Genomic DNA, 12892 nt, shown 5'->3' with positions numbered 1-12892 from the left:
CTAAAGGAAATGTTTGGTAGCTTTCCCACTGAGATAGGGGATCATAAACTCATCCAGGCTGGAAAAGATCTTCAAGACTATCAACTCTAACTATCTTAAGCTGGATTTGCAGTTTGTGCTTCTCCAAAGACCTGTGTCTTCTACTTCATGGATACAGCTGGTGATGTGGGTCTTGTCTGCATGGTGGTCTAAACTTTTTCACTGTTGGCATCAAGAACAGAGTAGGAGATGCAAGTCATGACCTGGGTCTCTGCCTCCCAGAGGTTCTCATATCTTCTACACCCTGGGCACAGCTGGAGTTTCATCTGAATCTTTACTAGGTAGAGATCCGCCACATAATATGGAGAGGGCATTGATCTCACTGGGATCACAGAGATGAGGTAGCATACCCCACCCACCATGGACATGGGTTCTTCAGGAGGGCCAGGCTGGGACAGTGAAGAAGGGGAGTTGCACTGTATGTGAGGGCATCACAAATGCATGGGGCTCTGCCGTGGGATGGGAAGGATCCTGCTGAGAGTCCATTATCTTTGATGTAAGGCTTATTTTGAACATACTGTCTTAAGTAGGAAAAGTAAAAACAAGTTTTAATAAAGAAATCTTAGAGGAGTTTGCTGGTGTCTAGGATATACCAAGCTCTATGAACAAACTCTGTGCAGTTAGAAGAAACTCCTCCTATCAGTTGCTCATCTGTCAGTTAACTGTATATGTAAGGTGAAAATTAACTCCAAAGTTAAGATAATGCCAAAGTAATACAGAGTCTAACAGTTCTGACGATAGAGAACTGCAGTTCAGGCATCCTTGATCATTATTGAACATGTCTACAGCCTATTTCTGGTCTTTAGAATGTATCTGAATCCTGTTGAGACAATGCAAAAGACTCTATAAGCTCACTTGTGCCTCAGTACTTCAAATATTAGCAAATAATTTACTGCATAATCTGAATGCCATATACAGAGCTGTAATGTCTCTTTTAAAAATTGTCTTCTACAAGCTACCAAAGTAACTCCCTACACTGAAAATTCTATAACAATGGTGAGTCTCTGAGTGCAAGTGTGTATTCTGCTGAAAGCTTTAGTTCAGAATACATTAATATATATTTGTTAATAGCAAGAGACCAGTTCCTGGTAGAAGTTGTTTTCAGTTAGCTAATAACGTTTTAGATCTCCTAAAAGAATGAGCAATTTTTAATCCTCTGTCACTGTCAATTCAGTCCTTAGAGCCTTTTATAACCTGAGGCTGTCAGCTTTGTCATAGACTATCAGAATGGTTTCTCTTTAGGTTGTCATCTCAGTCCTGCTAGCAGTAGCCTTGGGAAGAGTGAGTGCCTAATTTCACTGAGTAACCACAAGACGTAGATTGAATTGTCATCATTAACATCCCTGCAATAAATTTCACTGAGCTAGTTTGAACTTCAGCTTAAAAAATCTATGGGAATTATTTTTCTTCTTATGGAGAAAAGCTGTTGATTTTTTTTTTCTTTTTCCAGTCTTGGTTCTTTTACTTAGTTCATTGCATCTTTCAGATTGTCCTGTGATTTGCATTTGTTTCATTTCACAACATTTTTTCAACCTGCAGCCCACCTGGATTGATTTTCCTTTCTCTCCTTTTACTCCTCTCCTTCTCTCTCCATCTAAACATAGAGTCTTGAAAAAAATAAAAGTACAAATATACTATATTGAAAGGCAAACTCTTCACTCTAAAGTCCTTAAATGATATCAAGTCTCAGGGTAAGTAAATTCAAATTCATCATCTGGGAGAAGGCTGGTAAACTCAGACACCTTGGTCTTGACAGGGCATATAAACATTACATGTGTGTAGAAAGGGGAATAAATCAATTTTTAAGCTCACTGAAGTTTCTGGATAGCATCCTTACTTGCTGTGGCTTCTAACAGCAAGTGATAGCATGTTTGCTATCACTAGAGGGAGTTATCACCAGGACCACACAGAAAGAAGCCCATGAAGTAGGGAAGTCCAGATTCTGGTTAAGAAATTCTGGGAGTGATGATTCACTGATATGAAGCTCTGGGAAACAGAAATTATACAATCCTTGGGGTTATAAGCAGAAATAATCAAACACGAGTTAACTGTCTCCAGTATGGGGACCTCTGTCACTACTATGAGGATGCTGTGTTCAGTCTTTGTGTCCACAGTTCAGTAGATAAGAATGGAGTGAATGGAATGTTAAAGAGGAAACAAGTCTAATAGTGAGAAACACTAGAAGAAGTACAATGTAGCCAGATAAAATTAAGATGTTAATAATTGAAGCGTTCACCATTTGTAAGAACCTTTGGGGAATCAAAGTTTAGTGAAGGGTCTGTAGAGCAATGAATAATGCTAGGCTAAAAGTCAATGTCTACCTGTTAGCAGCACCAAAAACCAATTGTGGAAGAAATATACACTTTTAATGGATGTATTTAAATTCTGGAACAAGTTACTACGGTTTATAGAGAGTTGTCCATCCGCATTCCTTTTAGAAATTAAGATTTAAAGTACCTTGTTGTTTTTTGATGTTGCTGATATTCTCTCAGAAAGACTGAAGAAGCAGAGACAGGCCAACCAACTATGATGACTTTCTGCCTGCTCAGATTTCATCCATTTATCTGTTGATGTTGTTTTTAAAATAAGTAGAATATTTTTTTTGTCCAGGAGAATTACAAATAAAATATCCTAAATTAGTTAATCAAAATGACTAAGCTTCCCATTAAATGGTTAACTGAAACAAGAATTAGAGAATTTTTCTGTTTTCGGCCTCTTGTATTTTAACTTACAGACTCCTGTGGTTTGGAAATTAAGCCAAATGGATATGTAACTGCAGAAAGCATCTGAATGTTCAGTCCATTTTACTTGTTGGACGTCAAGATTCTGAGATGCTACATACAGGGTCATTGCTCACAGAAAATGAAATCTCATAAAGCTTACAGAGCTGATAACTGATAATAAGCAAAACAAAAACATCTGTCCTGTCTTGCAGATAACCTCAAGCAATATTTAGCAACTGATAGCAACATCTCATAATTAGATACAAAATCATTAACTGAGTATTATGTTTAATTCACTTTATTATCTTTTTAAAGGGTCTGTATTATTTTATATAAGTAACTAGTACTTCTACAAAGTGCCAGGTTAGTTGCATGTGAAACGTACTTATTTATCTTCTTGATCCTAAGCCTACAAACTTTTTTTTCCCATTCTGTCCTCCAATTTTTTCTTCTAATCCTTCCTCCTGCCATGTATATCCCTCACTCTTCTCTTGCCTGATCTGATTCTGCTTGTCCTGACATTTAGTCATGATCTGTTTGCTCTTTCCAATTTTTAAATATTATTTTTTTCTTCAGCATGCATATGTTTATGGATGTGGGTAAGGGCATTCTGGATCCTTACTTCAACTTTGTCTTCAGTTGTCTTAGGTTCCTTCGTGAGCTCTTGCCTTGGTATCATCATCAGTTCTGTACCACAGAGAAGAACATTCTATCAAGAGCTGCCAAAACTTCCTGCACTTAACATGAATCCTGTTGAATGTTTCTTTGCTCTTTACTTATTTTCAAGCATATATATATCTTATTAGGAAAGGCTGAGAGAGATCAGATTCTTCTGTTTGTAGAAGAGAAGGCTCTGGAGCAATCTTATCCATGTGCATATATACCTGATAGGATATAAAGCAAAGAAGATGGAGACAGAATTCTGAGTGGGATCCACTGACAGGACAAAAAGCAATGGGAATAAATTAAAACCATGAAACTTGATCTAAACACAAGAAAAACCTTCTTTAATGAAATGGTAGTCAAACAATGTAACAGGTTGGGGAGTGTCTATCCATGGAGATATTGGAAACCTTACAGAACATAGTTCTGAACAGCTGGTTCTAGCTGACCCTGCTTGAGCAGAGGGGTTGGACTTGATTTCAATAGGTCTCTTCCATCCTCAGTGATTCTGTGATGTGTGCTTCAGTACTGCATCCTCTCTACTTCTCTCTTACAGCCATGTCTTTTTCCCTTTCACCTTTTCTTCCCACGACCAGAGGCAGCTGGCAGGTTTGGTCTGTGACCTGTCACAAAATTTCTTGTGATGCTGGAACCTTATGCTTATTTTCTTTCTTTCTTTCTTCATCTTCCACTTCTGCCATCTTAACAACCTTAAGTTATCTGATGTGTGTGGAAATGAACTGGCTTTCTCGAGCCTCATTTCACAGGCTCTAGGGAAATTGACTGTTAGTGATTTTTAGCTGCTGTGAAAAGGGTTGAATTTTCAGATACGTGGGTTGTGTCTTTTTTTAATCAACTGCAAGCACCTTATTAGTAACCATTACATTAAATGTCTAAAATGACAACTGATAATCTTATTTTCTCATTTGTATTATTTTTATAGTTGTAGGATCTCATGCTGATTATTACAGATGTAAATTTTTATGCTAAAAAAATACGTGTAAGAAGGAGACCATGTTGTGTAAGTGGGTAATGGCTAAGAGAGCCTCCTCCTTGGCCATTACCATTTCCATTTTTCCTTTGTAGAAGTTGTGATTCACCTGACCTTGGAGATGGGTTAATTAACTCCTAGACTAACCTGCAGCACCTGGGGGATTCTTATGTCTTAGAGTTTTATAAGAAGTTCTTCTGCAATCCATCTTGTTGTCAGAGTTATAGACCAAGGAGCTGGCAGAGAGCTCCCTTGTAGGTACCAGACATCCAGCAAAGGTCCATAATATGGATCATCAGCTCAGTTCAGCCTGAATAAAAGAAGGAAATAAAACATTTCTGAGGACAGCAGTTCCTGAGTAAATTTGAGCTTCTAGATGGAGATGACTTTTTAGTGAGGAAAGAAATGAAAACTCATAAACAGAGGTGTTGTTATTTATGCAGTAATGCATCTCTGTAAAAGATGCAGGGACCAAGGACTTCAGAAACAGCTTTTGTCATATCTTCAGAGCAATGAGAGTGTTTTCAGGTTTGCTTTTGGCAGGAATCCCTTCTCTGGCTTGTGCTTGCAGTCAGTTCTTCAACACCTTAAAAAATCAGCTGAGGGTGACTGCGAATAGGTCATTATAGTCTTCTATCACTTTAAATCTACTCAATGGACTATTTGTCAGCCACAGTGTGATGAGGTGCGGCTGGACTTATGAGGATGTTTAGCTGCCTAACTCCTATTTTTTCTGTGGGCGTTAAGCATCTGAAAACCTTTTCTGAATTTGGCTTTCATGGTGATATTCATGTTCCCAGCTCAGAGGTATCCGGAGAGACTGAGCACGGAGGCCTGCCACCAGATTTGCTTGCAGACTGTCAGGCTCACTATGCTATCAATACAAGGGATTAAACCCAACCATACGTTCGTATAACTACTCCCTTTGCAAAGTAGTAATGCTACAGTTAGAGTCACTACAGATGAGTAAGTCAGTAGGACGACCTGTGCCCAAAATGCAGATCAGGTTCCTAAGGGGCTGGGTTGAAGCTCACTACATCCAGTTATGATGGTGAAGGTAGGTGGTAAGGAGTGAGCGAGGAAAGTGCATTAGACTCATATTGTGAAATAGCAAAGTTTTAGGAGTTGAGCCACAGGGAAGTCTTCCCACTAACACCACTCTTACTTAGAAATGTTCAAGAGGATGCACTGATAAAAAATGCTTTTTCAACTATCAGCATTGCTGCCTTGTGGAGTTTCTTGATGGGGTGAAGGAAAACAGCCCAATCTGTCAGTGGTGGTAAAAGCCAAGACATGCCTCTTCTTCTCTGACAAACTTAGAGACAGAAAGTATACAAAGCCATTTGACAAGAAACTTGTGCTAAGACAGGCCAGCAGTGAAAGAGACCTGGATGGGTGCCTTTTTGGGAGGGCTGATGTGACCAACATGGCTCCCTCCTGCCAAGTATTCCCTAGTCCTGGTGGCTCTCAGTGCCCCAGTCACACCAGTGTTATTCACCATAGCATCTCTGCCAACAGAGTGATGTCTGACAGGTTTCTTTTTTCAGCCCAAAGAGTGGGGATCTTAAGTTATCTTGTGTGCCTTGAGGGAAGTGGATGCTGGCATGCTGATGTATCAGGGAGGTATGGCTTGTGAATAGCTGTTTCTGAGTATTGAGACAACCTTGTCAACTCTCCAAAGGGAAGAAACTGGTGGTAAACAAGCTGGTGGGAGCCTGACTATGTTTTCTCTTGTGATGGAAAGCCTCAGATAGTTCCTATGTCCTCAGTGGGAAGACCAGCTTGTAATGGTATACAGTCTCCATGGGCTTTTTATACAGCAAAAATTACAGTAGTGGAAGAAGCCACAGTAATACTTGTTCTGAATTTCTAACTTGGCTAAAAAGTAGGAAATTCAAAGCACAGATTAAAAGATGATTGAACATTATGGCTTTCAACATTTGCTGTAATTGTAAAACACAACAGTTTGGAAATTTTGAGTATGAGATTTTTGCTTTAAATGCCGGTAACAGCTTCTAGTTGAGAATGCCTTTGGGTTAACTGTGAAGTATTCCTTAAGAAAATCACTTTTCAGTGTATTCCTCTTTATTAATTGCTGCTGTTGCCTGTATTTTTTAATGAGTGCTTATGCCTCTCTGCTCAGATGTCCAGAAGCAAAGATATGATATTTAGGAAAGGCCTATTTAGGATTAATCAGAGGAGCAGGCTGGCTTGGGCATTATGAACAATGAAGTTAACTGGGACTATTCAACTGGGAAAAAAGAGATAGCTTAGGGGCAATATAAACAAATTTTATAGAATCATGAATGCATTTACCAAAAAAAAAAAAAGAGAGAAAAAAAGAAAAAAAATTGGTTCATTATGTTTCCCCTTGCAAGAACTAAGTCCTAAATAAACAAAAAGAGGCTCATTATACAGTGGGTAGTAGAGTAGTTGATTACTTGCCAATGGATGTTGTGGATGTTGTAAGTTTACTAGACGTCAAGGGGAGAACGGAAAAGACCGTGCATAGGAAGTTATAAGTATAGTAATTGTAGTTGTCTCTGAAATTGGCCCTTGAATCACACAGAGTTGGAGGCAGGGAGGACATGCTTGTTTTGTTTGTTCTCATTTGTAGATGTCCATTTACAGCTAATGACAAAAAATGGTGATACTGGGTAAATTATCACTTCTGTCTGGTCCTGTCTTCTCACTTATGGTATGTTCTTATGTTGGGGCTGAGTCAAACAGTTCTGCTTTTTGTAAATTCAGATTTATGCATGGATGATGGAGTCACAATGAGTAAATTTCTGCCTAATATAATTATAAAGCGTGATTCAAGAAGGTACTGTTCTCCCAGGCCACCAGCTAAGGAAAATCTTCTGGGGCAGACATGAGGTGTTGTGCCTGTTTTGGGGAAATATTACAATATTTATTGCTATAACTTGGTACATTCATAGAGGATTTTAGGTGTGCCTGTCCATTGCCATATGTCACAGATCTCCTATGTACCTAGAGAAGAGCATATGATTTACTGAATGTGTGAGCTAAAGCATCAGGTGCAACTCAGCTGCTTTGACCTGATGGATCCAATTATGAAGTTTTCACTGTTCTTTATTTAAGTTGAGAACTTCTGTGTTGGAATAGAGAAGGTCTCCTCAAGGACAGAACCACATGGAGGGAACAAGCTCATGTTCATTGCTTTTCAGGCTGCCAAATACAGCAGATTTTGTGGGAGCTACGTGATATTTTTGGGAAGCATTGCTGGGGCAAGCAGAGTTTTAGAAATTGTGCTCTACATTGCTATGCCTGATACATTTCTGTCTTTTTCCCTCCCCATGCCAGAGATGTATTCCCACAAGGTCTGCCTGATGAATATGCCTTTGTAACTACCTTCAAATTCCGAAAGGCTTCCAGAAAAGAAGACTGGTATATTTGGCAGATTATTGACAAGTATGGCATACCACAGGTATGAGGCCCTTTGCTGCCAGAAAGAGCAGCCTTGTTTCCTTCTGACTGCATGAATCAGCCTTCTTGCCTTAACCTCCCACTCCTTAATTTTCAGTTTTTCTTGCTGTTTTACTTTTAATTTGAACCCTGGAGGAAGTATTGCACAGACCTTGATTTTTGTTAGCATGCAGATATATGTGTTAGTTGGAAAGAGTAGGGGAAATACAGCTCTTGAAACTGCTTCTGGGTATGTGTACAGACTGGGAGGAGAACAGCTCTGTGGAGAAGGATGTGGAGGGTTCTGGTGAATGAAAAACTGGATGTTTGCCTCGTTGGGAAAGGATAGCCACACAGATACACAGCAGAACAAGAGAGCAGTGTGCTATAGCAGGTTTGCCTACGTACATTCTAGTTATCATCTGAAGACATTATGGACTCTTTACTTAGGAAATGGACATAACACTGTGCTATGTGTCTTGGCTGCTGCAGAATTTGATCCAATAGTATTTGGCAGGTATTCTCAGGAACATGGAAGAAAAATCCTGTAACAGTGGGTCACTTGATCCTATGTGGCATTCTTAGCAGCATGATGTAGTGTAGAGGTTCAGGTGTGCTTTGGAAGGAGGTGGTTTGGTTGAGTTGTTTGTTTTTCAGTTTCGTATGTTTTGTTAGCGACAGCTGAAACTTGAACTGCTTGGACGTGGAGAGAAAAAGAACTCTAGATTCTCAGTAATGTTTTCAAAAGTTCCTTAAACTATAGTGCTAGAATTGTCTTAGAGCCTCAAGAGCCTTGTTTCGTGTGTCCAGTAGTGTTTGGGCCACTGTAAGTCTGCAGACCTGCTTAGCTTATGGACTGCAGGCACTTCTGAGCTAGCACTGATCTGAGGGGGCATTTCCAGCCACTATGGTCCTTGTTGCATGCATATTTTGGGTGAAGTCTAGAGGTAGCCTATGTGACTTCCATCAGGTACAGTTTAGTGCCAGTGCTGCCAAACTGCTTCCAGGTCTGCAACTCGTGAGTGCACTGCTGCTTCCCCTGCAGGCTCTGTGCTCTGCTCCATTCCCTGCTACTGGCTAGTAACTGCTTAACTTTGTAAAAGAGAAAATCAATTTGTAAATGAACTAAAGGTATCATGTCTTCAGAAGCCTATTTTTGCCCACTCCATAACTTGCAACGTGGGGTATGCGTAGAATAGTTTGTGGGGGCAGAAAGGCAGAGATAAAAGAAAGATGGAGAGAGGCAATGGTGAGCTATTTATTCTGCATTGTTTCAAATGTAGTGGCATGATTTAATACAATATGAAATGGGACTTTTGTTTTCATTCACTGAAAGTGCTTTGCCCAAGAGGGGTCAGTTAGGACTTTGTTTCTTGTGTGCTACACTTCTTTGATTTATACTGAAAAGAAGACTATTGAGGCCATCTTTTATCCCTTCTAGGTTTCCTGCATCCCTAAGCACTGTCTCTTCCATTTCTAATTAACTGAATTAGGCCAGGAACCAGTCTTTAGCACTGTCTTTAAGTTGCACGGTTTGGCTGAATCCATACTGTGCAAAACCTGGTCCTAGGTCTCCTCTGAGCCTAAGGCATAATCATTATTGTTTGTTTTGGTTTTCATTTGAAAGTGTCTGAAATAACATGTAGGCAGTACAGCTCAGCAGGCTGTTTTCTTATCAGGAAATGAGGGATTTGTTCATGCCCAATGGGATGAGTTGAGAACATGTGATGGTGTCTAAATAGCAGAGTCTATTCTGATGGGAAGTAGTGGAGGATTGTACAGGATCCAGAACAGGCTCAGCTTTGTCTGTAAAACTTTGGAGAGACATTCTGGACATGTGATACTACTCAGCCATGCCCAAACATTGCCTAGGAGGCATCACAGTGGTATGGGATGAAAACATGCCAAGGAATCTGCTCGTGAGTGATGGCTATAGATGATCATAGGGTTGTGCTCAAACCTGTGCCCTGCCCAGTCTTGTTTTTTAGAACAGCTATAGGCATCCATCCAATTTAATATCATACCCAAGTAATGTCCTCTGCTCTTTGCTTGGGCTTCTAACCTCATCTTGTACCATCTCTGGCTTCGGAGTGTTAGTTGGCAAGTAGGAAGTAAGAAGGAGGAGACTGTGTGTTTTATTAGCAGTAACACTTGCATTACTTTTGTTTGTTTTCAGGTCTCGATTCGACTGGATGGAGAGAACAAAGCTGTGGAGTACAATGCCATTGGGCTCACCAAGGATGCTGTGAGAGTGGTCTTTCGAAGTGCGCGAGTCAGTGATCTTTTTGATCGCAGCTGGCACAAAATTGCCCTCAGCATTCAGTCAACGGCTGTCTCACTGTACATAGACTGCAAGCTTGTGCAGATGCTGCCTATTGAAGACAGGGAAAATATCGACATTCAAGGAAAGACTGTGATTGGCAAACGCTTGTATGATAGTGTCCCCATTGATGTAAGTACTGAGTGTGCTGATTAGAACTGGTGTAGCATTCAGCACTGAGCATTCAGCATGTGGCTGTGTTTTGGGGTGCTTATATTATAATTGGCTCTTTTCTTGAAGCAGCACTGCTGAAATGTTACCTGTGTTACGTAGATAAAACAGGCAGGCATCTCGCTGTGTACAAGACTTGTTGCCTGCTTATGTGAGACTGCCAGTATCTCTGTGAAAGGGATTAAAAATGAGAAACCCATTTCATATTTCTGACCAGTCTCAGAAAGCAGTATCATTAAGATCAGAGACAAAATCATTCACAAAGACTATCAAAATGAATATTGAGCTACCCATATGAGGGTGTTTTGTTGTCCAGTCTGGCATTATGAAAGTTTCCACCTGTGACAGCAAGGTGAAAAAAGGAAGCCTGTTAACTCATTTGAGTCACAATATAGTCTCAGCTCCTTGGAAAATAAACCTGATATTAATGTCTCTTTCTCCAATTGAACTTGAGACCTGCACTTTGGATCTGACTGCCTGGTAGCTGTGATAACCTGGTATAACTTAAGCATGATTGTTTGGTGGTTTGAGACTTAGTTAATCTTTCTAAGCTGCACAAGAAGGATGGAATGTGCATATTGAAAGTGCTAATAAGATTTCTCATGCTGGGGTAAATGGTCAGGAGGCACAAGGTGCAAAAGAAGAAGAACAAAACTTAAGTCTAGATGACATTCTAGGAAGTAGGTGGGCAGAGTATGTTTTCTCAGACAGGAATTTGGCCAGGACAAAGAAATTAGCAAACCTTATTTGTATTAAAAACTGCTTAAAGGTGTGATAGGCATATCAAGCTCATTAACACAGCTCTCTTGGAGAATGCTGAGGTACTGGTCCATTATTGATGGAGAGAGATTGGCTACAGAGCCACAGAATCATTATGAATTTAGCTCTATCTGGATTTTATTTGTATTCCTCTGCACTGTACATATCCAAACAAAAGGACATGCAGTCTTTAATAATTCAATGTCTCTGAGACTTGCCTCACTTTGTCTACCAGTTTGATCTTCAGCGGATGGTTATTTACTGTGATTCTCGGCATGCTGAGCTGGAGACCTGCTGTGACATTCCTACAGGACCAGTAAGCTTCTTTTTGTCATTAATTTATTTTCATATGAACACTCTTTGTTGAAATCTATTACACAAACCGGGAAATATATGACAGTGTGGTTTTATCATTTTTATAAGGATGGTTAATCAAACCTAGCTATATAACTGGTAATTTAGCAGTGCCTGAAGAGAACCAATGTAAAGTGATGAGTATGAGGAGTTTGAAGTTTCCAAGTCACTTTTCCCCTGTCAAACTGTCATGGCAAACAAAAGTCTAAAGTGATGATGGAACAAAAGAACTTCAGCATAAAATATTCAGCATGAATCCCACTGGTTTTATTTGGGAAAAGCTAACACAGTGCCAATAACTGCTTAGTTTCCTGTGCCCAGCTCTCAGTAGACACTTCCACTCTCCCTCTTCTCCCCTCGATCCTGGTTAAAGAGTCTCATTGTTCATTTTGCCACATTTTCCTCTACTGTTTGAATGAATTGCTTTTATGGTATTTAATTCCTAACTATACTTAACTATGAATTATCCAGTAATGCCTATTCAGTTTCTCTAAAGTGGGTGGAAGAGAAAGCTTTCTATCATCAAGGCTTCATCATGACTTTGAGTGTTTGGATATAGTGCCAGGTCACGGTCCTGACAGAAGCACCTCCGGTGGAAGTGAGGCCTACTGTTGGCAGTGAGCAAGTTGCCCACCTCAAGACTTTCAATTGCTCCTGTTCTGCTGGACAAAAGGTGAGTGCTGAGCGTGTTTTCTTTTTGGTGCGTTGTATGGGTTTGGAAATAGAGGCATGATACCCATGCAAGTGAGTTCTAAGAAGGACTGCTTTTATTTGTGATGTGCTTTTAGATCTAGGGTGGTAAGTATTTAATAGAAAGAGCTAGACGTGTTATTCACAGATGAGATCTCCGTAGAGGTAATGGCAATCTTTCCAGATGTTTTCTCTTAATCTAACAAAGTGAGTTTTGACTACACTGATGGTCTTGGCAATAGCTTTGAAAACAAACAGGTTATTTTTATCTACTTCAGATGTGTATATCCTTCTTCAAATGAGTAAGAAGAAATTCTGGAGGTAAATATAGCCATGCTGAAAAAATCTCATACCTTTTAATGATCAAGTGGTTGCTTCTGTTGGTTGTGACTGCAATCTTTGAGCAGCCAGCTTCACAGTCATTTCTCTTGAGGACATGTCATTTTCAGTCTGCTATCCCCTAAAACCAGAAAACTTTTCTGTTGTTCTCAGAGGCTGTGGGACTGAGCCTCTCACTGCATTATATAATGAAGTCTGACTAATCATGTATTTTCTTTAGGGGGAGAGAGGCTCAATTGGCCCTGAAGGTCCTAAAGGTCAAAAGGTCAGTAGGATGTGCTTATTCATCTGTTTAATAAAAACAGCAGCAAAAAAAAAAAAATTCAGAGTATGCTGAGGAGTTGAATATTTTGAGAAATAAGAATTAATTTAGCATATCACTTAGTTTAGATGCATTTCAATGATCCTTGGAGTGCT

At 39.8% G+C, this 12892-nt stretch overlaps 1 protein-coding gene across 2 annotated transcripts in view; it reads left to right on the top strand.

Annotated features, from left to right (window-relative positions):
* Positions 1 to 12892, top strand: part of COL22A1 (collagen type XXII alpha 1 chain) — a 224729-nt gene that overhangs the window by 82411 nt on the left and 129426 nt on the right. For both annotated transcript variants that reach the window (XM_090138032.1, XM_090138033.1), the window contains exons 6-10: positions 7741 to 7864; positions 10019 to 10294; positions 11328 to 11408; positions 12006 to 12119; positions 12696 to 12740. In XM_090138032.1, the coding sequence (XP_089994158.1) occupies positions 7741 to 7864; positions 10019 to 10294; positions 11328 to 11408; positions 12006 to 12119; positions 12696 to 12740 (640 nt within the window). The remainder of the gene's footprint in view (positions 1 to 7740; positions 7865 to 10018; positions 10295 to 11327; positions 11409 to 12005; positions 12120 to 12695; positions 12741 to 12892) is intronic.

This window comes from Phasianus colchicus, chromosome 3 (assembly GCF_987193195.1).
Source record: "Phasianus colchicus chromosome 3, bPhaCol1.hap1.1, whole genome shotgun sequence".
Classification (NCBI taxonomy): Eukaryota; Metazoa; Chordata; class Aves; order Galliformes; family Phasianidae; genus Phasianus; species Phasianus colchicus.
The sequence above is the reverse complement of the archived record's forward strand: the minus strand, read 5'-3'. Positions and strand labels throughout refer to the sequence as shown.